General features: G+C 53.9%; 1 protein-coding gene across 1 annotated transcript; it reads left to right on the top strand.

Moving 5' to 3' along the window:
- Positions 1 to 2,535: 2,535 nt before the first annotated feature.
- On the top strand, positions 2,536 to 27,385 carry LOC129693556 (voltage-gated potassium channel subunit beta-2-like; the record flags this gene model as incomplete). The annotated part of the gene is given in 16 exon segments (XM_055630353.1): positions 2,536 to 2,634; positions 2,636 to 2,775; positions 6,200 to 6,243; positions 8,585 to 8,622; positions 9,492 to 9,571; positions 10,455 to 10,499; positions 11,457 to 11,501; positions 13,445 to 13,488; positions 15,090 to 15,176; positions 16,554 to 16,592; positions 17,878 to 17,963; positions 19,899 to 20,019; positions 20,761 to 20,855; positions 22,283 to 22,391; positions 24,009 to 24,097; positions 25,935 to 27,385. Coding segments are annotated over 16 exon segments (1,251 nt in total), but the record flags the coding sequence as incomplete, so codon positions are not given.

The following is a 27,385-nucleotide window of genomic DNA, read 5'->3' as shown; positions in this document are numbered from 1 at the left end:
GAGGGGTAACTTTTTTCACACAGTGGGTGTATGGAACGAGCTGCCGGAGGAGGTAGTTGAGGCTGGGACTATCCCAACGTTTAAGAAACAGTTAGGCAGGTACGTGGATGGGACGGGTTTGGAGGGATGTGGGCCAAACGCGGGCAGGTGGGACTAGTGTAGAAACATAGAAATTAGGTGCAGGAGTAGGCCATTCGGCCCTTCGAGCCTGCACCGCCATTCAATATGATCATGGCTGATCATCCAACTCAGTATCCCGTACCTGCCTTCTCTCCATACCCCCTGATCCCCTTAGCCACAAGGGCCACATCTAACTCCCTCTTAAATATAGCCAATGAACTGTGGCCTCAACTACCCTCTGTGGCAGAGAGTTCCAGAGATTCACCACTCTCCGTGTGAAAAAAGTTCTTCTCATCTCGGTTTTAAAGGATTTCCCCCTTATCCTTAAGCTGTGACCCCTTGTCCTGGACTTCCCTAACATCGGGAACAATCTAGCTGGGATATTGTTGGCCGGTGTGAGCAAGAAGGGCCGAACGGCCTGTTTCCATGCTGTGTCGCTCTAATACGTTACTAGGAGGGTGGGTGGTGAGGTGTAAGGGTCAGATTGCGGTCTGTAAGATTCTCTGTGATGGTGTGACGATACAGGATGTTGCTGTGGCTCAGGTTTCATGTGGGACAGGGTAGGCTGGGCGTTCCTGGACCAGCCCGAGTCAGCGGCAGAGACTGAGCTGACAGCTCTCAGTCTCCCAAACAAGCCAGGCTCGACGGTCAGAGATCCTCCTCCTCCCGCACGCACACTCGGGCGTGCGAGGGCGTGAACTCCAGTCCGTGCGAGGGGCATTGCGAGCGTGGCAGTGGGTGTGAGTGAGGGTGGCAAGGGGGGAGGGGGAAAGAGCAGTGAGGATTTGATCGTGAGTGTGCGAGAGCGCGGGCGTGCGAGAGCGGAGAGGCGGTGGTACTCCGGCGAGTGTGATCGCGGGCGCTCGTGCCCTGTTGCGTCAGGGTGAGTGTGCGAGAACGGTGCTGGAACGGTGAAGGTGTTGGCGTGCGAGTGGGTGAGTGTGTAAGGCTGTCTTAAAGTGTGAGTGGTGTGGGCTGGAATGGCGACCGTGTGGGCGGATAAGTGTGAACACGTGTGAGAAACGCCGCGCGGGGGGGGGTCACGTGGACGCAGAGCGTTGTGCGGGGGCAAGCGTGCGAGGAAGCCTCGACGTGTGAGTGTGCAAGGCTGGCACAGTGGGAGTGTAGGTGTGCGAGACAGCGAGTGTGAACACACTCATGCATCAGCAGGAACTGATGTGCACTGCCACGCAAGTGTTGGCGTGAGTGTGCAAGGGCAAGTGTGAGAGTTTGGGCTTCTGTTACGGTGAGAGTGTGAGGGCGGGTGAGTGTGAGTGTGCAGGGCCAAGTGTGCGAGGGCCAGTACGAGGGTGGGCGTGAGTGTGGACGTGTCATCAGGTGTGAGTGTGCAAGGGTGGTTTTGCTTTTGAGGGTGAGTGTGCGAGGGCCTGTGTGAGTGTACAGATGTGTGTGTGTGTGAGTGTGGGCATGTGTGCGTAAGGCTGTGAGTGTGCAAAGAAGAGTGTGACTGCACACGGGAGGGCTTGAGCGGGTGTGGGGTTGTGTGCTGGGGTGAGGGTGAGGGTGAGTGTGCAAGGGCTGGCGTGAGTGTGCTAAGGAGGTTGTGAGTGTGCGAGGGTGATTGTGATTGTCCTGTGGTGGGCGTGAGTGTACGAGGACAAGTGTGTGAGTGTGCAGGGGCGAGTGTGCGAGGGCTGGTGTGTGTATTATGCCAAGTGTGTCAGTGCAAGGGCTGGTTTGAGCGTGCACAGGTGGGTGTGAGTGCTTGGGGGTTAGAGCGAGCGTGCAAGGGTGCGTGTGAGAACAAGTGTGTAAGTGCAAGGACGCGTGTGCGAGGACTGGTGTGAGCGTGTGAGAGCGGGTGTGAGCGTGCAAGGACGTGTGTGCGAGGACTGGTGTGAGCGTGCAAGGGCAGGTGTGCGAGAGCGGTGTGAGCGTGCAAGGGCAGGTGTGCGAGAGGGGTGTGAGCGTGCGAGAGCGTGTGTGCGAGGACTGGTGTGAGCGTGCAAGGGCAGGTGTGCGAGAGCGGTGTGAGCGTGCAAGGGCAGGTGTGCGAGAGCGTGTGTGAGCGTGCGAGGACGTGTGTGCGAGGACTGGTGTGAGCGTGCAAGGGCAGGTGTGAGCGTGCAAGAGCGTGTGTGAGCGTGCGAGGACGTGTGTGCGAGGACTGGTGTGAGCGTGCGAGAGCGTGGTGTGAGCGTGCGAGGACGTGTGTGCGAGGACTGGTGTGAGCGTGTGTGAACGTGCAAGGGCAGGTGTGCGAGGACGTGTGCGCAAGGACTGGTGTGAGCGTGCAAGGGCAGGTGTGCGAGGACTGGTGTGAGCGTGCAAGGGCAGGTGTGCGAGGACTGGTGTGAGCGTGCAAGGGCAGGTGTGCGAGGCGTGCAGGGCGTACCATGGTGGGGTCTCGGTCGGGTCGGGGACGGGGGAGGGGGGGGGGGGGGGGGAGGGGGGGGCCACGGGGGCAAGTTCTCGGTGGAGGAGCTCTACGGCCTCAACAACAACAAGAAGCCCAAGTGCTCGGGGCCGCCGGTCAAACTGGCCAAGGGGCGGGGGGGCCGGGGCCAGTGACGATGCCCCCCTCTCCGCTGAGACCCGCTCCACTCTGGACTTGCTCTACCTCGAGTCCTTCCTCCGCCAATCCCACCTCACCCTCGACGACACTGTGGCATCGCAGACCGGCATGGTCTACAGGTGAGGCTGACCCTGGTCCATGGTACGAGGCAGGGGTCCCATCTCCAAGGCAGATGTCCCATCTCCAAGACAGATGTCCCATCTCCAAGGCAGAGGTCCCATCTCCAAGACAGAGGTCCCATCTCCAAGGCAGAGGTCCCATCTCCAAGGCAGAGGTCCCATCTCCAAGGCAGAGGTCCCATCTCCAAGACAGAGGTCCCATCTCCAAGGATGAGGTCCCATCTCCAAGACAGAGGTCCCATCTCCAAGGCAGAGGTCCCATCTCCAAGGCAGTCCCGTCTCCAAGACAGAGGTCCCATCTCCAAGGCAGGGGTCCCATCTCCAAGGCAGGGGTCCCATCTCCAAGACAGATGTCCCATCTCCAAGACAGAGGTCCCATCTCCAAGACAGAGGTCCCATCTCCAAGGCAGAGGTCCCATCTCCAAGACAGAGGTCCCATCTCCAAGGAAGAGGTCCCATCTCCAAGGCAGTCCCGTCTCCAAGACAGAGATCCCATCTCCAAGGCAGGGGTCCCATCTCCAAGGCAGGGGTCCCATCTCCAAGACAGAGGTCCCATCTCCAAGGAAGAGATCCCATCTCCAAGCAGAGGTCCCATCTCCAAGGCAGAGGTCCCATCTCCAAGACAGAGGTCCCATCTCCAAGGCAGAGGTCCCATCTCCAAGCAGAGGTCCCATCTCCAAGGCAGAGGTCCCATCTCCAAGACAGAGGTCTCATCTCCAAGACAGAGGTCCCACCTCCAAGCTGAGGTCCCATCTCCAAGGCAGAGGTCCCATCTCCAAGGCAGAGGTCCCATCTCCAAGCAGAGGTCCCATCTCCAAGACAGAGGTCCCATCTCCAAGTAGAGGTCCCATCTCCAAGACGGGGGTCCCATCTCCAAGCAGAGGTCCCATCTCCAAGACAGAGGTCCCATCTCCAAGACGAGGGTCCCATCTCCAAGACAGAGGTCCCATCTCCAAGACAGAGGTCCCATCTCCAAGACAGAGGTCCCATCTCCAAGACAGAGGTCCCTTCTCCAAGACAGAGGTCCCATCTCCAAGGCAGATGTCCCATCTCCAAGACAGATGTCCCATCTCCAAGGCAGATGTCCCATCCCAAAGAAGAGGTCCCATCTCCAAGTAGAGGTCCCATCTCCAAGACAGATGTCCCATCTCCAAGGCAGAGGTCCCATCTCCAAGACGGGAGTCCCGCCTCCAGGGAGAGGGCCCATCTCCCAGGCAGAGGTCCCATCTCCAAGGCAGAGGTCCCATCTCCAAGACAGAGGTCCCATCTCCAAGGAAGAGGTCCCATCTCCAAGTAGAGGTCCCATCTCCAAGACAGAGGTCCCATCTCCAAGACAGAGGTCCCATCTCCAAGTAGAGGTCCCATCTCCAAGACAGAGGTCCCATCTCCAAGACAGAGGTCCCATCTCCAAGTAGAGGTCCCATCTCCAAGCAGAGGTCCCATCTCCAAGTAGAGGTCCCATCTCCAAAACAGAAGTCCCATCTTCAAGAAGGAGGTCCCATCTCCAAGGAAGAGGTCCCATCTCCAAGACAGATGTCCCATTTCCAAAGAAAGAGGTCCCATCTCCAAGGAAGAGGTCCCATCTCCAAGACAGAGGTCCCATCTCCAAGACAGAGGTCCCATCTCCAAGACAGAGGTCCCATCTCCAAGACAGAGGTCCCATCTCCAAGATAGAGGTCCCACCTCCAAGGAAGAGGTCCCATCTCCAAGACAGAGGTCCCATCTCCAAGCAGAGGTCCCATCTCCAAGACAGAGGTCCCATCTCCAAGACAGAGGAGGTCCCATCTCCAAGACAGAGGTCCCATCTCCAAGACAGAGGTCCCATCTCCAAGACAGAGGTCCCATCTCCAAGGAAGAGGTCCCATCTCCAAACCAGGGGTTCCATCTCCAAAACAGAGGTCCCATCTCCAAGACAGAGGTCCCATCTCCAAGACAGGGGTCCCATCTCCAAGCAAGGCAGAGGTCCCAGCTCCAAGGCAGAGGTCCCATCTCCAAGCAGAGGTCCCATCTCCAAGACAGAGGTCCCATCTCCAAGACAGAGGTCCCATCTCCAAGACAGAGATCCCATCTCCAAGGAAGAGGTCCCATCTCCAAGACAGAGGTCCCATCTCCAAGACAGAGGTCCCATCTCCAAGGCAAAGGTCCCATCTCCAAGGCAGAGGTCCCATCTCCAAGGAAGAGGTCCCATCTCCAAGGCAGAGGTCCCATCTCCAAGACAGAGGTCCCATCTCCACGACAGAGGTCCCATCTCCAAGGCAGAGGTCCCATCTCCAAGACAGAGGTCCCATCTCCAAGACAGAGGTCCCATCTCCAAGCCAGAGGTCCCATCTCCAAGACAGAGGTCCCATCTCCAAGACAGAGGTCCCATCTCCAAGACAGAGGTTTCATCTCCAAGCAGAGGTCTCATCTCCAAGGCAGAGGTCCCATCTCCAAGACAGAGGTCCCATCTCCAAGACAGAGGTCCCATCTCCAAGACAGAGGTCCCATCTCCAAGACAGAGGTCCCATCTCCAAGGCAGAGGTCCCATCTCCAAGACAGAGGTCCCATCTCCAAGACAGACGTCCCATCTCCAAGGCAGAGGTCCCATCTCCAAGCTGAGGTCCCATCTCCAAGACAGAGGTCCCATCTCCAAGACAGAGGTCCCATCTCCAAGACAGAGGTCCCATCTCCAAGACAGAGGTCCCATCTCCAAGACAGAGGTCCCATCTCCAAGGAAGAGGTCCCATCTCCAAGGAAGAGGTCCCATCTCCAAGGCAGAGGTCCCATCTCCAAGGCAGAGGTCCCATCTCCAAGACAGAGGTCCCATCTCCAAGACAGAGGTCCCATCTCCAAGACAGAGGTCCCATCTCCAAGGAAGAGGTCCCATCTCCAAGACGGGGGTCCCATCTCCAAGACAGAGGTCCCATCTCCAAGGAAGAGGTCCCATCTCCAAGGAAGAGGTCCCATCTCCAAGACAGAGGTCCCATCTCCAAGCTGAGGTCCCATCTCCAAGGCAGAGGTCCCATCTCCAAGGCAGGGGTCCCATCTCCAAGGCAGAGGTCCCATCTCCACGACAGAGGTCCCATCTCCAAGACAGAGGTCCCATCTCCAGATGTCCCAGAGGCAGAGGTCCCATCTCCAAGGAAGAGGTCCCATCTCCAAGGAAGAGGTCCCACCATCCAACGCCCAAGGCAGAGTTCCCACACCCAAAACGTCACCTATTCCTTCTCTCCAGAGACCCGACGAGTTACTCCAGCACTTTGTGTCTATCTTCAGTTTAAAGCAGCATCTGCAGTTCCCCCCTACACATGTGTCTGGAGAAAAGGAATGGGTGACGTTTCAGGATGAGACCCTTCTTCAGTCCCCCTCCCCTCCCCCCACCCCTCCCACCCTCCCCCCTCCACCCCCAATAGATTATTCCTCCTTTTCTTTTCTTTTCCCACAGGAACCTCGGAAAATCCGGCCTCCGTGTCTCCTGTCTGGGAATCGGTGAGTGGCAAGAGGGATCGGCAGGCCGAGGAAAGACGGGAGTGATTCCGTAGGGTCGGGCAGCCTCTGAGGAGAACAAACGTTACCCTGGGGAGGACACCTCCCTCCCCACTCCCGGGAGATCCGTGTGCTCCCGCTTTCCCAACTGCAGGAACACCGCTTGCTCCAGACACGCACCACCCCCGTGTAAAAAAAACCTTCCCCACACAGCGCGAAAACAGGCCCAACTTGCCCCTCCGACAAAAATGCCCCATCTACACTAGTCCCACCTTCATGCGTTTGATACATAGAAACATAGAAAATAGGTGCAGGAGTGCCTACTAAAGCCACCACCCGCCATTCAATGTGATCATGGCTGATCATCCACAATCAGTACCCCGTTCCTGCTTTCTCCCCATATCCCTTGATTCCGTTAGCCCCAAGAGCTAAATCCAATTCTCTCGTGAAAACATCCAATGAACCGGCCTCCACTGCCCTCTGTGGCAGAGAATTCCACAGATTCACAACTCTCTGGGTGGAAAAGTGTTTCCTCATCTCAGTCCAAAATGGCCGACCCCTTATCCTTTGGCCCATATCCACCTAAACCTTTTTGTGGGGAGGAACTGATTTAAACTGAAGATAGACACTGTTCCCTTTCACAATTATTATTTTTTTAGTTTAGTTTAGAGATACAGCGCGGAAACAGGCCCTTCGGCCCACCAGATCCGTGCCGACCAGCGATCCCCGCACACTAACACTATCCTACACACACTAGGGGCAATTTTTACCAAGCCAATTAAGCTACAAACCTGCACGTCTTTGGAGTGTGGGAGGAAACCGAAGATCTCGGAGAAAACCCCACGCAGGTCACGGAGAAAACGTGCAAACTCCGTACAGACAGCACCCGTAGTCGGGATCGAACCTGGGTCTCCGGCGCTGCATTCGCTGTAAGGCAGCGACTCTACCGCTGCGCCATCGTGACCTTTGTTCTTTATCTCTCTACATCACCGTCTATTTCTCTCGTTTCCTTCACCCCCCTGACTTTATAACAAGAGGAATCAAATATAGGAGCAAAGATGTCCTTCTGCGGTTGTACAGGGCCCTAGTGAGACCACACCTGGAGTATTGTGTGCAGTTTTGGTCCCCTAATTTGAGGAAGGACGTTCTTGCTATTGAGGGAGCCCAGCGTAGGTTCACCAGGTTAATTCCCGGGATGGCGGGACTGTCATATGCTGAGAGAATGGAGCGGCTGGGCTTGTACACTCTGGAGTTTAGAAGGATGAGAGGGTATCTTATTGAAACATATAAGATTGTTAAGGGTTTGGGACACGCTAGAGGCAGGAAACATGTTCCCGATGTTGGGGGAGTCCAGAACCAGGGGCCACACACACACAGTTTAAGGATAAGGGGTAAGCCATTTAGAACGGAGACGATGAAACACAGAGGGTGGTGAGTCTGTGGAATTCTCTGCCTCAGACGGCGGTGGAGGCCGGTTCTCTGGATGCTTTCAAGAGAGAGCTAGATCGGGCTCTTAAAGATAGCGGAGTCAGGGGAGAAGGCAGGAACGGGGTACTGATTGGGGATGATCAGCCATGATCACATTGAATGGTGGTGCTGGCTCGAAGGGCCGAATGGCCTCTACTCCTGCACCTGTTGTCTATTGTCTGACTCTCAGTCTGAAGAAGAGTCTCGACCCGGAACGTCACTCCCTCCTTCTCTCCGGAGATGCTGCCTGTTCCGTTGAGTTAGTCCGTGTCTCTGTGAATATATAGGGTGGATGTACAGTGGCAGTACATCCACTTATACAGGAATCATGAATCAGGTGACATTAGTAGATGATAAGAGGGGCAACTTTTTCACTCAGAAGGTATTCTGTGTTCTGCAGATTAGTGACATCATGTTGGGCTGAAGGGCCTGTTCCTGTGCTGTACTGTTCCACGTTCTAAAGGGGGGGTCCCATAGAGAAGGCACGGTGGTGCAGCGGGTAGAGCCCAGAGGCCGTGGTTCGATGCTGACTGTGCGGAGTTTGCACGCTCACCCCGTGAGCCGCACGGGTTTTCTCCGGCTGCTCCGGTTTTCTCCCCCACTCCAAAGACGTTAATCGGCCCTCTATAAATTGCCCCCCCCCCCGAGTGCGTAGGATAGCACTAGTGTGAACGGGTGATCGCTGGTCAGCGCGGACTCGGTGGGGCCGAAGGGCCTGTTTCCACGCTGCACCTCGAAACCAAACCAAACTAAACTAAGGGGCGGGGGTGGGGGAGGCAAGGAGAGGAGTGGACATGTTTTTGTGGATGAGTGCGAGTTGTTGCCGTGGACACCATTGCTTCCGCTTCTCACACTCCCGTTTTCCGTCCCTTCGCAGGAAGTTGGACAACGTTCGGCTCCCAGGTCCCGGAGAAGGTCAGTGCTCGGATAAGTCCGGAATCCGTCTCACCCCCCCCCCCCCCCCTCATCCCCTCCATCCGGCCCCCTCCACTACCTTGAGATAATGGAACAAGAGAAGAGGGAAGATGGCCAACGGTACCCTGGTTACCAAGATGGCCTACGGTACCCTGGTTGCCAAGATGGCCGACTGTACCCTGGTTACCAAGTTGGCCGACGGTACCCTGGTTGCCAAGATGGCCGACGGTACCCTGATTACCAAGGTGGCCGATGGTACCTTGGTTGCCAATATGGCCGACAGTATCCTGGATTCCAAAATGGCCAATGGTACCCTGGATTCCAAGATGGCCAACGGTACCCTGATTACCAAGATGGCCGACGGTACCCTGGTTACCAAGATGGCCGACGATACACCCCCTCCCGGTTACCAAGATGGCCGACGGTACCCCCTGGTTACCAAGATGGCCGATGGTACCCTGGTTGCCAATATGGCCGATGGTGCCCTGGTTGCCAATATGGCCGACAGTATCCTGGATTCCAAGATGGCCGACAGTACCCTGGATTCCAAGATGGCGTCCAACCCGGGCGTGCTGGAGTTTCTAACGCAGATTACAATCGCTCCACACTTTGAAATCTCTCCTCCTGCAGCAACATTTATCTAGCATTAAACTTTATCCTGTATCTGTACCTTGCGGCGACTCGATTGTAAGCATGTATTGTCTTTCCGCTGACGGGTTAGCACGCAACAAAAAGCTTTCCACCGTGTAGGACTAGCCGGCTCAACCTCTCCCCTGTAGCTCAGGAGCCTTGAGTCCCGGCCTGTGTCAGTGTTATCCTGACCTTTCACCTTCCGCCCCGACCTCCATTTTGTGGCCTTGTCCCCACAGGTCAGTGAGGAGATCCTGACCTTGTCCTACGACAGCGGCGTCAACTTCTTCGACACCTCCGAGAACCTCGCTTCCGGCAAGTAAGTGTCTCCCGCTCCCTTTCCCAGCCCATTTTCCAATCGGGAATATTCCCCACCCTTCGATTCTGTCAAACCATCCGGATTGTGGTACCCACGGCGACGACCCCAATCAACGACCCCGTAACGAACCCTGACCTCCCGACCGCCCTCTGCCCCTCCCCCCTGAGGAATGACCTCTGACAACTGACCCCGGCCTCCTGGCCCCATCACGACCCCAAACCATCGTACGGTCATAAGGCCATTCGGCCCATCAAGTCTACTCCGCCATTCAAGGCGCTGCCAGGGGTGGGGGTGGAGGCAGATACGATAGTGGTGTTTAAGAGGCTTTGAGACGGGCGAGTGGACATACAGGGGATGGAGGGATGCAGATCACGTGCAGGCTGAGGAGATCAGTTAGACTTGGACGCTGTGTGCCAAAGGGCCTGTTCCATTCTGCACAGATCTATGTTCTACACAAGAAGGCCACTCGGCCCCTTCTACTATCCTGTACACACATACAACTGCCCCAGATCATCCCCACTTTGAGTTTAGTTTCGAGATACAGCGCGGAAACAGGCCCTTCGGCCCACCGAGTCTGTGCCGACCAGCGATCCCCGCACACTAACACGATCCTACAGACACCGGGGCCAATTTTACATTTACACTTATAGCCAATTAACCTACAAACCCGCACGCCTTTGGAGTGTGGGAGGAAACCGGAGCTCTCGGAGAAAACCCACGCAGGTCACGGGGAGAACGTGCAAACTCCGTACAGGCAGCGCCCGTAGTCAGGATCGAACCCGGGTCTCGGGCGCCGTGAGGCAGCGACTCTACCGCTGCGCCATCGTGCCGCCATGTTTTGTGACACTAATCCTTCCTGGTGTTTGTTGTTTCCTGTGATCAGGGCTGAAGCTACGCTGGGAAATATTATAAAGAAGAAAGGTTGGAGGTAAGCGCGATCTTGACGTCTTCCCTGCCCGGCATTGGGAATGGTCCATCCTGTAGTTTAGTTCGGAGAAACAGCAGGGAACCAGGCCCTTCGGCCCACCAGGTCCGTGCCGTACACTAGCACTATCCTACACACACCAGGGACTATTTACAGGAGCCAATTAACCTACAAAGCCGCACATCTTTGGGACGTGGGAGGAAACTGGAGCACCCGGAGAAAACCCACGCAGGTCACGCACGCACGCACGCACGCACACACACACACACACACACACACACACACACACACACACACACACACACACACACACACACACACACACACACACACACACACGCACACACACACGCACACACACACACACACACACACACACACACGCACACACTCACACACATACTCACACACACACACGCACACACACACGCACAGACACACCACGCGCACATACTTACCGCACCGCACACACACACACACACACACCACACGCACACACACACACGCACGCACACACACACGCACACACACACACACACACACACGCACGTGCACACACACACAGATGCATACACACACGGACACACATACACACACACACACACGCACACACACACACACACACGCATACACACACACACATACACACACGCACACACATACACACATACACACACGCACGTGCACACACACACACACACACACACACACACACACACACACACACACACACACACACACACACACACACACACACACACAGTTAGAGAGAGTTAGATTTAGCTCTTGGGGCTAACGGAATCAAGGGATATGGGGAGAATGCAGGAACGGGGTACTGATTGGATGATCAGCCATGATCATATTGAATGGCGGTGCAGGCTCGTAGGGCCGAATGGCCTCTACTCCTGCACCTATTGTCGATGTTTCTGTGTCCTCACACCTCTCCTCGTCCCCCCGCAGGAGATCCAGTTTCATCGTGTCCACCAAGCTCTACTGGGGCGGGCAGTGAGTATTGCCCACCTGACCCCTGACCCCTGACCTTCCCTCTCTGTGACCTCCTGAGTGTTTCCAGCGTTTCATTCCTTAACAGCCTTACGCGGTTGACCTTCGACCTTTAGGGAGAGTCAAGGATGGGCAATTTGGACTTAGACAACAGACAATGGGTGCAGGAGTAGAGGCCATTCGGCCCTTCGAGCCAGCACCGCCATTCAATGTGATCATGGCTGATCATCCCCAATCAGTACCCCGTTCCTGCCTTCTCCCCATATCCCCTGACTCCACTATCTTTAAGAGCCCTATGTTGAAAGTATCCAAAGAACCAGCCTCCACTGCTCACTGAGGCAGAGAATTCCACAGACTCACAACTCTCTCTGTGAGAAAAAGTGTTTCCTCGTCTCCGTTCTAAATGGCCGACCCCTTATTCTTAAACTGTGTGTGTGTGGCCCCTGGTTCTGGACTCCCCCAACATCGGGAACATGTTTCATGCCTCTAGCGTGTCCAACCCCTTAACAATCTAATATTTGTCAATAGGATCCTTCTAAATTCCAGAGTATACAAGCCCTTTTCAATATTCAATCTTATATGTTTCAATGAGATCCCCCTCATCCTTCTAAACTCCAGAGTGTACAAGATTCAAGATTCAAGATTCAATTTATTTGTCATTTGGACCCCTTGAGGTCCAAACGAAATGCCGTTTCTGCAGCCATACATTACAAACAAATAGACCCAAGACGCAACATAATTTACATAAACATCCATCACATTGCTGTGATGGAAGGCCAAAAAAACTTATCTCTCCACTGCACTCTCCCCCCCCCGATGTCAGAGTCAAAGTCAAAGCCCCCGGCTGGCGATGGCGATTGTCCCGCGGCCATTAAAGCCACGCCGGGTGGTGCGAGGTCGCACACCGGGTCTTGGTGTTAGAGCCCCCGGCGTGCGCTCGCAGAGTCCCGCGGCCATTCCAAGCCGCGCGGGGCAGTGATGTCAGGCCCCGCTCCAGGAGCTCTTCGACCCCGCAACTCGGGCGGGAGAAGTCGCCGTTGCAGGAGCCCTGAAAAGCGGTCTCCCTCCAGGGACCCGCGGGCTCCCGGTGCCGCCGTCCGCCAGACCCGCAGTTGCAGCCTCCGAATCTCCTGAGGTCGGGCCGCAGCAGCAGCAGCGGCAGCAGCGCTCCACCACCGCTCCACCCGCTCCGGACTCGGCCAGCTCCGCGACGGTGAGGTAAGTCGTCGGCACCAGAGCCCCCGGTCTTCTCCTGTTGGAGGCCGCTCCTCATTGCAGCCCCAACGACAACGGAGACCCGACAAAGAAAAGGTCGGGTCTCCCGTGCAGTGAGAGATTTAAAAGTTACCCCCCTCCCTCCCACCCCCACCCCCCACCCCCACCCCCCCTCCCCACACACACACCCCAACATAAAATAACAAAAACTACATAGAAACATAGACAAAAAATAATAAAAACGCAGACGGGCTGCAGAGGCCGCTGCTGACGAGAGTCGCGCCGCCCACCGGACCGTAGGTACAAGCCCAGCCGCTCCATTCTCTCAGCATATGACAGTCCCGCCATCCCGGGAATTAACCTTGTAAACCTACGCTGGGCTCCCTCAATAGCAAGAATGTCCTTTCTCGTTGTACTTCGGAGTACTTTGAAACCGGAGCACCCGGAGAAAACCCACGCAGGTCACGGGGAGAGCGTGCAAACGTACAGACAGCGCCCGTAGTCGGGATGGAACCCGGGTCTCTGGCGCTGAGAGGCAGCGACTCTACTGCTGCGCCACCATGCTGTTTTGGCCTGGCTTGTTTGTACAGGCCCTTCGGCCCACCGGGTCGATGCTATCCCGCGATCCCCCGCACACTAACACTATCCTACACACATGCTAGGATGGAGAGAGGAGGGGGGAAACGCTGGTACCTCTCTGTATTCAAGAACGTTTCTCTTTCTCCCTCCAGGGCGGAGACGGAGAGAGGACTTTCCCGCAAGCACATCATCGAAGGTATCGGACTTCCTCACCTCCCCCAGCCTCGTGTCACAGCCCGTGCCCTTTTAGCTTTAGAGATACAGCGCGGAAACAGGCCCTTCGGCCCACCAAGTCCGTGCTGACCAGCGATCGCCCCAGTACGCTAGGACTATCCCACACACACACACACACACACACACACACACACACACACACACACACACACACACACACACACACTCACACACTCACACACATACACATACACACACACCCACACACACACAATCACACTCACACTCTCTCACAAACACTCACACCACACACTCTCACACACACACACACACACACACACTCACACACACACACTCACACTCACACTCACACACACACACACACACACACACACACACACACACACACACACACACACACACACACACACACACACACACACACACACTCACACACAGACACACACACACACACACACACACACACTCACTCACACACACACACACACACACACCCACACTCCCACACACACACACACACACACACACACACACACACACACACACACACACACACACACAGTTACACACACACATACACACACACACACACACACAGTTAGAGACAGTTAGATTTAGCTCTTGGGGCTAACGGAATCAAGGGATACGGGGAGAAGGCAGGAACGGGGTACTGATTGGGGATGATCAGCCATGATCATAGTGAATGGTGGTGCTGGCTCGAAGGGCCGAATGGCCTACTCCTGCACCTGTTGTCTATTGTCCATCGCTGGAAGGTGCGGACTTGGTGGGCCGAAGGGCCTGTGTTTCCGCGCTGTATCTCGAAACCACACACACACACACACACACACACACACACACACACACACACACACACACACACACACACACACACACACACACACACCGGGGGACAATTTACAATTTTTACCGAAGCCAATTAACCTACAAACCCGCACGCCTTTGGAGTGTGGAAGGAAACAGGAGCACCCGGAGAAAACCCACGCAGGTCACGGGGAGAACATGCAAACTCCGTACAGACAGCACCCGTAGTCGGGATGGGACCCGGGTCTCTGGCGCTGTGAGGCAGCAGCTCTACCCGCTGCACCCCCGTGCCGATACAGTGTAAAACATTGTTTTACCAGCTAGCCAGTCAAATGGGCAGGCCCATACTGGGGATACAAGGAACTGCAGGTGCTGTTTTTTAATGGAAAAAAGGCACAAAGTGCTGGAGTAACTCAGCGGGTCAGGCAGCATCCCCCCTGGGGAACTTGGATGGGTGAAGAAGGAGGAGGGTCCCGTCCCGAAACGTCACCCATTCCTTCTCCCCCCCCCCAGAGATGCTGCCTGTCCCGCTGAGTTACTCCAGCATTTTGTGTCCTCTCTTCCAGAATCGATTGATCGAAAGAGATACAGCAGGGAAACAGGCCGTTCGGCCCATCGAGCCTATTTTAGAGGGGGGCCTCCTGCGTTAGAGAGGGGGGTGTGGGGTGTGACTGTGTGGAGCGTTCCAACTCACACTTGACCCACGCCCCCCTCTTGTCCCCTCTCTCTTCTCTCCCCCCCCCGTCCCTGTCTCCCCCCCCTCTCTCTTGTCTAACCCAGGCCTGAGGGGCTGCCTCCAGCGGCTACAACTGCAGTATGTGGACATTGTGTTTGTGAACAGGCCTGATGTGAACACAGCCACGGATGGTAGGTGGGGGAGGGGAGAGGGGGGGGAGAGGAGATGGGGGGGGGGTGGGGGGTATAGAGGGGGGTGATAGAGGGGGGGGGGGGTGATAGAGAGGGGGGGGGGGTGGGAGAGTGGGGGGTGTTACTTAGGTAGTCAGTCAGTTCATTCCGTTAACTAATTAGTCAATTAGTTAGTCAGTCAACTAGTCAGTTAGCTAACTAGCTAGTCAGCTTGTTAGTTAGCTAGTCAGTCAGACAACTAGTCAGTTAGCTAGCTACCCAGTCAGATAGTCAGTCAGTTTTCTAGTTAGCTAGTCAGCTAGTCAGTCAGTTAGCTAGTCAGCTAATCAGTCAGTTAGCTAGTCAGCTAGTCAGTCAGTCAGCTAGTCAGTAAGCTAGCAAGCTAGTCAGCTAGCCAGTCAGCTTGCTAGTTAGCTAGTAAGCTAGTCAGTCATCTTGCTAGTTAGGTAGTCAGTCAGTCAACTAGTCAGTTAGCTAGCCAGCCAGTCAGCTAGTCAATCAGCTAGCTAGTTAGCTAGTCAGTCAGTCAACTAGTCAGTTAGCTAGCTACCCAGTCAGATAGTCAGTCAGTTTTCTAGTTAGCTAGTCAGCTAGTCAGTCAGCTAGCTAGTCAGTTAGCTAGCAAGCTAGTCAGCTAGCCAGTCAGCTTGCTAGTTAGCTAGTAAGCTAGTCAGTCATCTTGCTAGTTAGGTAGTCAGTCAGTCAGTCAGTCAACTAGTCAGTTAGCTAGCCAGCCAGTCAGCTAGTCAATCAGCTAGCTAGCTAGCTAGTCAGTAAGTCAACTAGTCAGTTAGCTAGCTACCCAGTCAGATAGTCAGTCAGTTTTCTAGTTAGCTAGTCAGCTAGTCAGTCAGTTAGCTAGTCAGTTAGCTAGCAAGCTAGTAAGCTAGCCAGTCAGCTTGCTAGTTAGCTAGTAAGCTAGTCAGTCATCTTGCTAGTTAGGTAGTCAGTCAGTCAACTAGTCAGTTAGCTAACCAGCTAGTCAGCTAGTCAATCAGCTTGCTAGTTAGCTAGTAAGCTAGTCAGTCATCTAGCTAGTTAGCTAGTCAGTCAGTTAGCTAGTCAGTCAGTCAGTCAATTAGTTAGATAATTGGTTGGTTGGTTGGTTGGTTGGTTAGTTAGATGAATAGTTAACTGGTTAGTTAGTTGGTTAGTTACTTGGTTCATTAGTTAGTTGAGTGTATTGTCCCGTGTACCGAGGTACAGTGAAAAGCTTTTGTTGCGTGCTAACGCTAACCAGTCAGCGGAAAGACAACACATGATTCCAATCGAGCCGTCCACAGTGTACAGATACAGGATGAAGGGAATAACGTTTAGTGCAAGGTCAAGCACGACAGCGGACATTTTAATCAACAGCCGGATATTTTCTACCAACAGGTCACTTTGTTCCACAATCCAGAATCTTCTCTGTGGAAGGTACCTATCTATTCACTGGAGATTCTCTCACCTCTTGCTGAGGGGGGAGGGGGGGAGAGGGGAGGGGGGGGCAGGGCTGGGAAGGGGGGCCGAGAGGGAGGGGGAGGGAGTAGGGTTGGGGAGGGGGGAAAGGTTGTGGACGGGGAGGGGGAGAGGGGTAGGGGGAAGGGGACGAAGAAAAGCAAGAAGAGGGGGGAGAGGGGGGAGGATTGGGGAGGGGAGAGGGGATAGGATTAAGGAGGGGAGAGGGATGGGGTGTGGGGAGGGGGGTTTGTAGGGGGGGGGGGGGAGGAGGAAGGGGGGGATGGGGGAGAGGGGGGGAGGGGGGTTTGTAGAGGGGGAGGGGGAAGGGGGGGGATGGGGAGAGGGGGGAGGGGGGTTTGTAGAGGGGGGAGGGGGAGAGGGGAGGGAGGGGGAGGGGGAGGGGGTGAGGGGAGGGGGTTTGTAGAGGGAGAGGGGGAGGGGGGAAGGGGGGATGGGGAGAGGGGGGAGGGTTGAGGGGAGGGTTGGGGAGGGGGAGGGGTCAGTGAGGGGGGGGATCAGGTTAAGCAGATCGAGAGTGCAGCAAGATCAGAAAAAGCTGCAGCCGATGCAAATCCGAGATTGAAACAAAAGCGGAGGACCCTGGAAAAACTCAACGTGTCGGGCAGCATCTGTGGAGAGAGAAACCAGCTCCGAGTTCCAGCCAGGGTGACAGGGTAGAGCTGCTGCCTTCAGGGTGGAACCCGGGCCTCTGGCGCCGTGAGGCAGCAACTCTACCGCTGTGCCACCGTGTCGCCCCATAACAGTCTCTCAGCCACGTTTTCGGTGAGGGTTGGGGCGGGCAAACGGGACAGGCTACCTCCCTGGAGAACGGGGATGGGTGACCTTTCGGGTTTATAAGCGATAGGAGCAGAATTAGGCCATTCGGCCCGTCAAGTCTACTCCGCCATTCAATCTGTCTCTCCCTCCCAACCCCATTCTCCCCATAACCCCTGACACCCGCACTAATCAAGAATCTATCTATCTCTGCCTTAAAAATCCCCACTGACTTGTGGCCTCCACAGCCGTCTGTGTGGCAAAGAATCCCACAGATTCACCACCCTCTGGCTGAAGAAATTCCTCCTCATCTCCTTCCTAAAAGGAACGTCCTTTAATTCTGAGGCTGTGCCCTCTGGTCCTAGACTCTAGACTCTCCCACTAGTGGAAACATCCTCTCCACTCCCGCCCTATCCTAGGCTTTCGCTTGGGCGTGAGGAAGGGCCCTGAGGTTCTGGTGACCTATTTGTCTTCCTGGTCTCCGCAGAGATTGTACGAGCCACGACGTTCCTGATCAACCAGGGGGAGGCGATGTACTGGGGGACTACGCGGTGGAGCCCAGTGGAGATCATGGTGAGTGAACCTTGTTTAACCGCGGCCCGCCAGCGATGGGTTTGGACGGACATAGGCCCAACACGGGCAGGTGGGACCAGAGTAGCTAGGCCACATTACCATAGAAACACAGAAATTAGCTGCAGGAGTAGGGATTCGGCCTGCAGGAGTAGAGGCCATTCGGCCCTTCGAGCTAGCACCGCCATTCAATGTAATCATGGTTGAAAATAGACAATAGGTGCAGGAGTAGAGGCCATTCGGCCCTTCGAGCCAGCACCGCCATTCAATGTGATCATGGCTGATCATCCCCAATCAGTACCCCGTTCCTGCCTCCTCCCCAGACTCCGCTATCTTTAAAAGCCCTATCTATAACCATATAACCATATAACAATTACAGCACGGAAACAGGCCATCTCGGCCCTACAAGTCCGTGCCGAACAAAAACATTTTTCCCCTTAGTCCCACCTGCCTGCACTCATACCATAACCCTCCATTCCCTTCTCATCCATATGCCTATCCAATTTATTTTTAAATGATACCAATGAACCTGCCTCCACCACTTCCACTGGAAGCTCATTCCACACCGCTACCACTCTCTGAGTAAAGAAGTTCCCCCTCATATTACCCCTAAACTTCTGTCCCTTAATTCTGAAGTCATGTCCTCTTGTTTGAATCTTCCCTATTCTCAAAGGGAAAAGGTTGTCCACATCAACTCTGTGCTCTCTCTTGAAAGCATCCAGAGAACCGGCCTCCACCGCCCTCTGAGGCAGAGAATTCCACAGACTGATCATCCACAATCAGTAACCCGTTCCTGCCTTCTCCCCATATCCCTTGATTCCGTTAGCCCTAAGATCTAATCTAACTCTCTCCTGAAAACATCCAGAGAACCGGCCTCCACCGCCTTCTGAGGCAGAGAATTCCACAGACTCACAACATTTTTCCTCATCTCAATCCTAAATGGCCGACCCCTTTATTCTGAAACTGTGTGTGGCCCCTGGTTCTGGACTCCACCAACATGGGGAACATTTTTCCTGCATCTAGCCTGTCCAACCCCTTAAGAATGTTATATGTTTCAATAAGGTTCTGTTGGCAAGTTGGGCCGAAGGGCCTGTTTCCGCACGCATGTCATCGTAACATCATAAGTAATAAGAGTAGAATTAGGCCATTCGGCCCATCAAGTCTACTCCGCCATTCAATCACGGCTGATCTATCTCTCCCTCCTAACCCCATTCTCCTGCTGTCTCCCCATAGCCTCTGACACCGGCACTAGTCAAAAATCTATCTATCTCCGCCTTAAAACCATCCACTGACTTGTGGCCTCCACAGCCGCCTGTGGCAAAGAATCCCACAGATTCACCACCCTCCTTCCTAAAAGAGCGTCCTTTAATTCCGAGGCTGTGCCCTCTAGACCTAGACTCTCCCACTAGTGGAAACATCCTCTCCACATCCACTCTACCCACACTGTATCACTCGGTGAGTTTGCGACTCTGTAACAGGCCCTTCAGCCCATCCCGCCTCCGTGCTAGCCCCTACTCTGCTTGTCCCACGAGAAGAAACAGGAACTGCAGGTGCTGGTCTAAGGGGGTTAAAGTTGAAGGATCCCACGGTGGAGCAGCGGGTAGAGCTGCTGCCTCACAGCGCCAGAGACCCGGGTTCGATCCCGGCTGTGGGCGCTGTCTGTACGGAGTTTGCACGTTCTCCCCGTGACCTGCGTGGCGCTCCGGTTTCCTCCCGTTCCACTACAAAGGCGTGGGGGGTTTGTAGGTTAATTGGCTTTTGGTGTAACGGTGAAAATTGTCCCCAGTGTGTTAGTGTGCGGGGATCGCAGGTCGGCATGGACGGGGTGGGTCGAAGGGCCTGTCTCCATGCTGTATCTCTAAACTAAACTATAAAGGGTTATTGTTGAAAGGTCCCAGGTAGGAAGTTTGGGTTGATGGGACCTCTCTCTCTACACAGGAAGCCTACTCTGTCGCCCGGCAGTTCAACCTAATTGGGCCCACGTGCGAACAGTCCGAGTATCACCTCTTCCAGAGGCTCAAGATGGAGGCTCAGCTCCCCGAGCTGTACCACAAGATCGGTCAGTGTCCGAGCACGCCACGCTGCGGAAACACAGGCCAAACCAGACCAACACAGGCCAAACCAGACCAACACAGGCCAAACCAGACCAACACAGGCCAAACCAGACCAACACAGGCCAAACCAGACCAACACAGGCCAAACCACGCCAACACAGGCCAAACCACGCCAACACAGGCCAAACCAGACCAACAAAGGCCAAACCAGACCAACACAGGCCAAACCACGCCAACACAGGCCAAACCAGACCAACACAGGCCAAACCACGCCAACACAGGCCAAACCACGCCAACACAGGCCAAACCAGACCAACATAGGCCAAACCAGACCAACACAGGCCAAACCAGACCAACACAGGCCAAACCAGACCAACACAGGCCAAACCAGACCAACACAGGCCAAACCACACCAACACAGGCCAAACCACACCAACCCAGGCCAAACCAGACCAACACAGGCCAAACCAGACCAACAAAGCCCAAACCACACCAACACAGGCCAAACCAGACCAACACAGGCCAAACCAGACCAACACAGGCCAAACCAGACCAACACAGGCAAAATCACGCCAATCACACTGACATTCACTTTCTCTCTCCCTTGTCCTCCAACTGCCACCTTCCATCCTCTTTTTATCTCTCCCTCTCCTCTCCTTCCTTCTCTCCCTCTCCCCCTCCCTCCTCTCCCTTCTCTGTGTGCTCTACGCCGGTCCCTCTCCCCTGCCCCCTGTGCTCTCCCCTAGGTCTGGGCTCAGTGACGTGGTCCCCGCTAGCCTGCGGCTTCATCACGGGGAAGTACGAGGACTGCATTCCGGAACATTCCAGCGCCTCGCTGCAGGTAAATTACGGGCCCAGCCTCGTCAATGGGTCAATGGGTCAATGGCCAATGGGTTAATGGGTCAATGGGCAATGGGTCAATGGTCAATGGGTCAATGGGTCAATGGGTCAATGGGTCAATGGTCAATGGGTCAATGGGTCAATGGGTCAATGGTCAATGGGTCAATGGGTCAATGGGTCAATGGTCAATGGGTCAATGGTCAATGGGTCAATGGGTCAATGGGTCAATGGTCAATGGGTCAATGGTCAATGGGTCAATGGGTCAATGGGTAAATGGTAAATGGGTCAATGGGTCAATGGTCCAATGGGTCAATGGATCAATGGGTCAATGGTCAATGGGTCAATGGGTCAATGGTCAATGATCAATGGTCAAGGGGGACAATGGTCAATGGGTCAATGGTCAATGGTCAATGGTCAATGGTCAATGGGTCAATGGGTCAATGGTCAATGGTCAATGATCAATGGTCAAAGGGTCAACGATCAATGGGTCAATGGGTCAATGGGTCAATGGTCAATGGGTCAATGGATCAATGGGTCAATGGGTCAATGGTCAATGGGTCAGTGGGTCAAGGGGGTCAATGGCCAATGGGTCAATGGTCAGTGGGTCAATGGTTAATGGTCCAATGGTCAAGGGTCAATGGCCAATGGGTCCTTAATCAATGGGTCAATGGTCAATGGGGTAAATGGGTCAATGGTCAATGGGTCAATGGTCAATGGGTCAATGGATCAATAGGTCAATGGTCAATGGTCAATGGTCAATGGTCAACGGTCAATGGGTCAATGGTCAAGGGTCATGGGTCAATGGTCAATGGGTTAATAGGTCAATGGGTCAATAGGTCAATGGTCAATGGGTCAATGGGTCAATGGTCAATGGTCAATGGGTCAATGGTCAATGGGTCAATGGTCAATGGGTCAATGGGTCAATGGGTCAATGGTCAATGGTCCAACAATATCATGGGAGACCCCTTCCACCCCTGCAACGGACTGTTCCAGCTGCTACGGTCAGGCAAACGCCTCCGTTGCCATGCAGTGAGAACGGAGAGGTTGAGAAGGAGTTTCTTCCCAGAGGCAATTCGGACTGTAAACGCCTATCTCACCAGGGACTAACTCTACTGAACGTTTTTCCTTCCATTATTTATTATGTAAAAGAATATGTGTGTTATGATTGTGTTTATAGTTTGTTTGGTTGTTTTGTTGTTTGTCTTTTGCACAAAAGTCCGCGAGCATTGCCACTTTCATTTCACTGCACATCTCGTATGTGTATGTGACAAATAAACTTGACTTGACTTGACTTGACTTGGTCAATAGTCCAATGGTCCAATGGTCAATGGTCAATAGTGTGTGATTGGCCCAGGGCAGGTGTGAGAGGTCAGGGGTCGTGGCCGTCCACCAATGGGAGCTGCTTTCACCGGTCACTCTCGCACGCAGGGCTATGAGTGGCTGCAGGACGAGGAGGTCCAATCGCACCAGGCCAGGCTCAAGCAGCTGCAGCCAATCGCCGAGCAGATGACCTGCTCCCTCGCCCAGCTGGCCATTGGTGAGTTGTGGAGGTGGGGGGGGGGGGGGGGGGGGGGGGGGGGTTGGGGAGGGGAGGAGGGGGAGAGAGGGAAAAACATAGAAACATAGAAATTAGGTGCAGAGTAGACCCTCTGATCCCCTTAGCCACAAGGGCCACATCTAACTCCCTCTTAAATATAGCCAATGAACTGTGGCCTCAACTACCCTCTGTGGCAGAGAGTTCCACAGATTCACCACTCTCTGTGTGAAAAATGTTCTCCTCATCTCGGTTTTAAAGGATTTCCCCTTTATCCTTAAGCTGTGACCCCTTGTCCTGGACTTCCCCAACATCGGGAACAATCTTCCTGCATCTACCCTTAAGAATTTTGTAAGTTTCTATAAGATCCCCTCTCAATCTCCTAAATTCTAGAGAGTATAAACCAAGTCTATCCAGTCTTCTTCATAAGACAGTCCTGACATCCCAGGAATCAGTCTGGTGAACCGTCTCTGCACTCCCTCTATGGCAATAATGTCCTTCCTCAGATTTGGGAGAAGGGAGGGGGTGTGTGTGAGAGGCACGGAGAGGAACAAGGAGTGGATGGGGTGTGGGGGAACGATGGAGAGTGGGGTGCAAGGGGTGAGGCCCGGGGGTGGGAAGGCGAGGAGTTGATGGGGGAGGGGGAGGTGGACAGAGTTGGGGGAATCCTGATCTCGGGCACTGCCTGAGTGGAGTTTGCACGTTTCCCCGTGACCCGTGTGGGTTTTCCCCGGGTGCTCCGGTTTCCTCCCACATTCCAAACAGATAGAAACATAGACAACAGGTGCAGGAGGAGAGGCCATTCGGCCCTTCGAGCCTGCACCATTCGCCATTCAATATGATCATGGCTGATCATCCACAATCAGTTCCCCCGTTCCTGCCTTCTCCCCAATATCCCCTGATTCCGTTAGCCCCAAGAGCTAAATCTAACTCTCTCTTGAAAACATCCAGTGAATTGGCCTCCACTGCCTTCTGTGGCAGAGAATTCCACAGATTCACAACTCTCTGGGTGAAAAGTTTTTCCTCATCTCAGTCCTGAATGGCCGACCCCTTATTCTTATTGTGTGTGTGACCCCTGGTTCTGGACTCCCCCAACATCGGGGAACATTTTTTCCTGCATCTAGCATGCCCAATCCCTTAAGAATTTTGCATGTTTCTATAAGATATCCTCTCTCATCCTTCTAAACTCCAGAGTGTACAAGCCCAGTCGACCCATTCTTTCATCATATGACAGTCCCGCCATCCCGGGAATTAACCTGGTGAACCTACGCTGGGCTCCCTCAATAGCAAGAATGTCCTTCCTCAAATTAGGGGACCAAAACTGCACACAATACTCCAGGTGTGGTCTCACCAGGGCCCTGTACAACTGCAGTCAGGGTTTTGTATGTTTCTATAAGTTCCCCACTCATCCTTCTAAATTCCAGTGAATACAAGCCCAGTCGACCCATTCTCTCATCGTACCTGCGGGTTTGTAGTAAATGATCCCGTAGTACGTGTAAGGTGGAATGAGTGTGCGCGGGGTGATCGCTGGTCGGCGTAGACTCGATGGGCCGAAGGGCCTGTTTCCGCGCTGTGTCTCTAAACTAAACTAAACTAAACTAAACGTCTCCTCCCCCCTAGCCTGGTGTTTGAGGAACGAGTCCATCAGCTGTGTTCTTCTCGGAGTGTCGGACGCGACTCAGCTACGTGAAAATCTGGGCGCGATCCAGGTCAGTCTACCATCGGTCTCATCGGCCACGGGCCCGGACATGAAGTTGTCGTGGCAACAAAGCCCTCGGTTGGCATGTCATTAGGTCATGAGTGATAGGAGCAGAATCAGGCCATTCGGCCCATTCAGTCTACTCCGCCATTCAATCGTGGCTGATCTATCTTTCCCTCTCAACCCATTCTCCTGCCTTCTGACACCCGCACTAATCATTTGTTTAGGAAGGAACTGCAGATGCTGGAAAAATCGAAGGTAGACAAAAATGCTGGAGAAACTCAGTGGGTGAGGCAGCATCTATGGAGTGAAGGAATAGGCGACGTTTCGGGTCGAGACCCTTCCTGAGGAAGGGTCTCAACCCGAAACGTCACCTATTCCTTCGCTCCATAGACACTGCCTCACCCGCTGAGTTTCTCCAGCATTTTTGTCTCCCTCCCGTATAAGATCCCCTCTCATCCGTCTAAATTCCAGTTAATACAAGCCCAGTCGACCCATGCAGTTCCTTCTGAAACACGCACACACACACACACATATATATATATATACACACATATTCACACACACACTGAATATGGCAGAGAATTCCACAATCTTCTGTGGCAGAGAATTCCACAGATTCACAACTCTGGGTGAAAAGGTTTTTCCTCATCTCAGTCCTAAATGGCCGACCCCTTATTCTTAAACTGTGGCCCCTGGTTCTAAACTCCCCCAACATCGGGAACATTTTTCCTGCATCCTTTAAGGATGCTTTAAGAATTGTATATGTTTCAATAAGATTGCCTCTCATCCTTCTAAACTCCAGAGTGTACAAGCCCAGTCGACCCATTCTCTCAGCATATGACAGTCCCGCCATCCCGGGAATTAACCTGGTGAACTTACGCTGGGCTCCCTCAATGGCCTTCCTCAAACTGGGAGACCGAAACTGCACACAATACTCCAGGTGTGGTCTCACTAGGGCCCTGTACAACTGTCTGAAGAAGTGAAAAGGTACACAAAATTGCTGGAGAAACTCAGCGGGTGCAGCAGCATCTATGGAGCGAAGGAAATAGGTGACGTTTCGGGCCGAAACCCTTCTTCAGACTGATGGGGGGGGGGGGGGAGAAGGAGGGAAAAGGCGAGGAGGAGGAGCCCGAGGGCGGGCGGATGGGAGGAGACAGCTAGAGGGTTAAGGAAGGGGAGGAGACAGCAAGGGCTAGCAAAATTGGGTGAATTCAACGTTCATGCCATCCGGACGCAAGCAACCCAGGCGGAATATGAGGTGCTGTTCCTCCAATTTCCGCTGTTGCTCACTCTGGCAATGGAGGAGACCCAGGACAGAGAGGTCGGATTGGGAATGGGAGGGGGAGTTGAAGTGCTGAGCCACCGGGAGGTCAGGTTGGTTATTGCGGACTGTGAGCGGAGGTGTTCGGCGAAACGATCGCCCAACCTCCGCTTAGTCTCCCCGATTTAGATCAGCTGACATCTAGAGCAGCGGATGCAGTAGATGAGGTTGGAGGAGATACAGGTGAACCTCTGTCGCACCTGGAACGACTGCTTGGGTCTTGAGTCCTCTCTCCGCTGTCTGAAGAAGTGTTTTGGCCCGAAACGTTGCCTATTTCCTTCGTTCCATTGATGCTGCTGCACCCGCTGAGTTTCTCCAGCTTTTTTGTGTACCTGCAGGAGGACCTCCTTGCACCTAAACTCAAATCCTCTCGCTACGAAGGCCAACATGCCATTATCATTCTTCACTGCCTGCAGTACCTGCATGCTTACTTTCAGTGACTGGTGTACGAACACGCCAACCTCTCGTCGCACTTTTCCCCTTCACTCTGCGCTAATGTGCCTTTTGTTCTTCCGCCACCCAGGTCCTCCAGCAGTTGACTCCAGAGATTATCGGTCAGATGGACGACATTTTGGGAAACAGGCCATTGGGACGGAGAGATTCCAGGATCTAGGGAGGGCGCAAAGCGAAGGTGTTTCCTCTGTCCCCTCTTCCCCACCATTACTCTTCCGCCAACTCTCTCCCTCCCCAAACCCTCTCCTAGATTTATTATTCCCCCCTTCATGGCAGGGACTATCCCAAGAGGCAGGTGTCAGGTTTAAGAAACAGTTGGACAGGTACATGGATAGGACGGGTTTGGCAAATGCAGGCAGGTGGGACTAGTATACATAGAAACATAGAAATTAGGTGCAGGAGTAGAGGCCATTCGGCCCTTCGAGCCTGCACCGCCATTCAATATGATCATGGCTGATCATCCAACTCAGTATCCCGTACCTGCCTTCTCTCCATACCCTCTGATCCCCTTGGCCACAAGGGCCATATCTAACTCCCTCTTAAATATAGCCAATGAACTGTGTGGCCTCAACTACCCTCTGTGACAGAGAGTTCCAGAGATTCACCACTCTCTGTGTGAAAAAAGTTCTCCTCATCTCGGTTTTAAAGGATTTCCCCCTTATCCTTAAGCTGTGACCCCTTGTCCTGGACTTCCCCAACATCGGGAGCAATCTTCCTGCATCTAGCCTGTCCAACCCCTTAAGAATTTTGTAAGTTTCTATAAGATCCCCTCTCAATCTCCTAAATTCTAGAGAGTATAAACCAAGTCTATCCAGTCTTTCTTCATAAGACAGTCCTGACATCCCAGGAATCAGTCTGGTGAACCTTCTCTGCACTCCCTCTATGGCAATAATGTCCTTCCTCAGATTTGGAGACCAAAACTGTACGCAATACTCCAGGTGTGGTCTCACCAAGACCCTGTACAACTGCAGTAGAACCTCCCTGCTCCTATACTCAAATCCTTTTGCTATGAAAGCCAACATACCATTCGCTTTCTTTACTGCCTGCTGCACCTGCATGCCTACTTTCAATGACTGGTGTACCATGACACCCAGGTCTCGCTGCATCTCCCCCTTTCCCAATCGACCACCATTTAGATAATATATATGGGGCATGGTATAGATGGGGCATGTTGGCTAGTGTCGGCATGTTGGGCCGAAGGGCCTGTTTCCACGCTGTATCATTCTATGATTCTATGACGTATACTGGGACAAGTTCCACGTGCCCAGACAACGCTACCGTGAATGTTTAAGAAGGAACTGCAGATGCTGGAAAATCGAAGGTGGACAAAAAAATGCTGGAGAAACTCAGCGGGTGCAGCAGCATCTATGGAGCGAAGGAAATGGGCAACGTTTCGGGCCGAAACCCTTCTTCCCTACACTGAAGATGGACACAAAATGCTGGAGAAACTCAGCGGGACAGGCAGCTTCTCTGGAGAAAAATAATAGGCGACGCTTCAAATCGGGACCGTTCTTCAGGCAC

The sequence above is a fragment of the Leucoraja erinacea genome, unplaced genomic scaffold (assembly GCF_028641065.1).
Source record: "Leucoraja erinacea ecotype New England unplaced genomic scaffold, Leri_hhj_1 Leri_346S, whole genome shotgun sequence".
In the NCBI taxonomy this organism is placed as follows: Eukaryota; Metazoa; Chordata; class Chondrichthyes; order Rajiformes; family Rajidae; genus Leucoraja; species Leucoraja erinaceus.
Note: the sequence above shows the minus strand (reverse complement) of the source record. Positions and strands in the feature narration are given on the sequence as shown.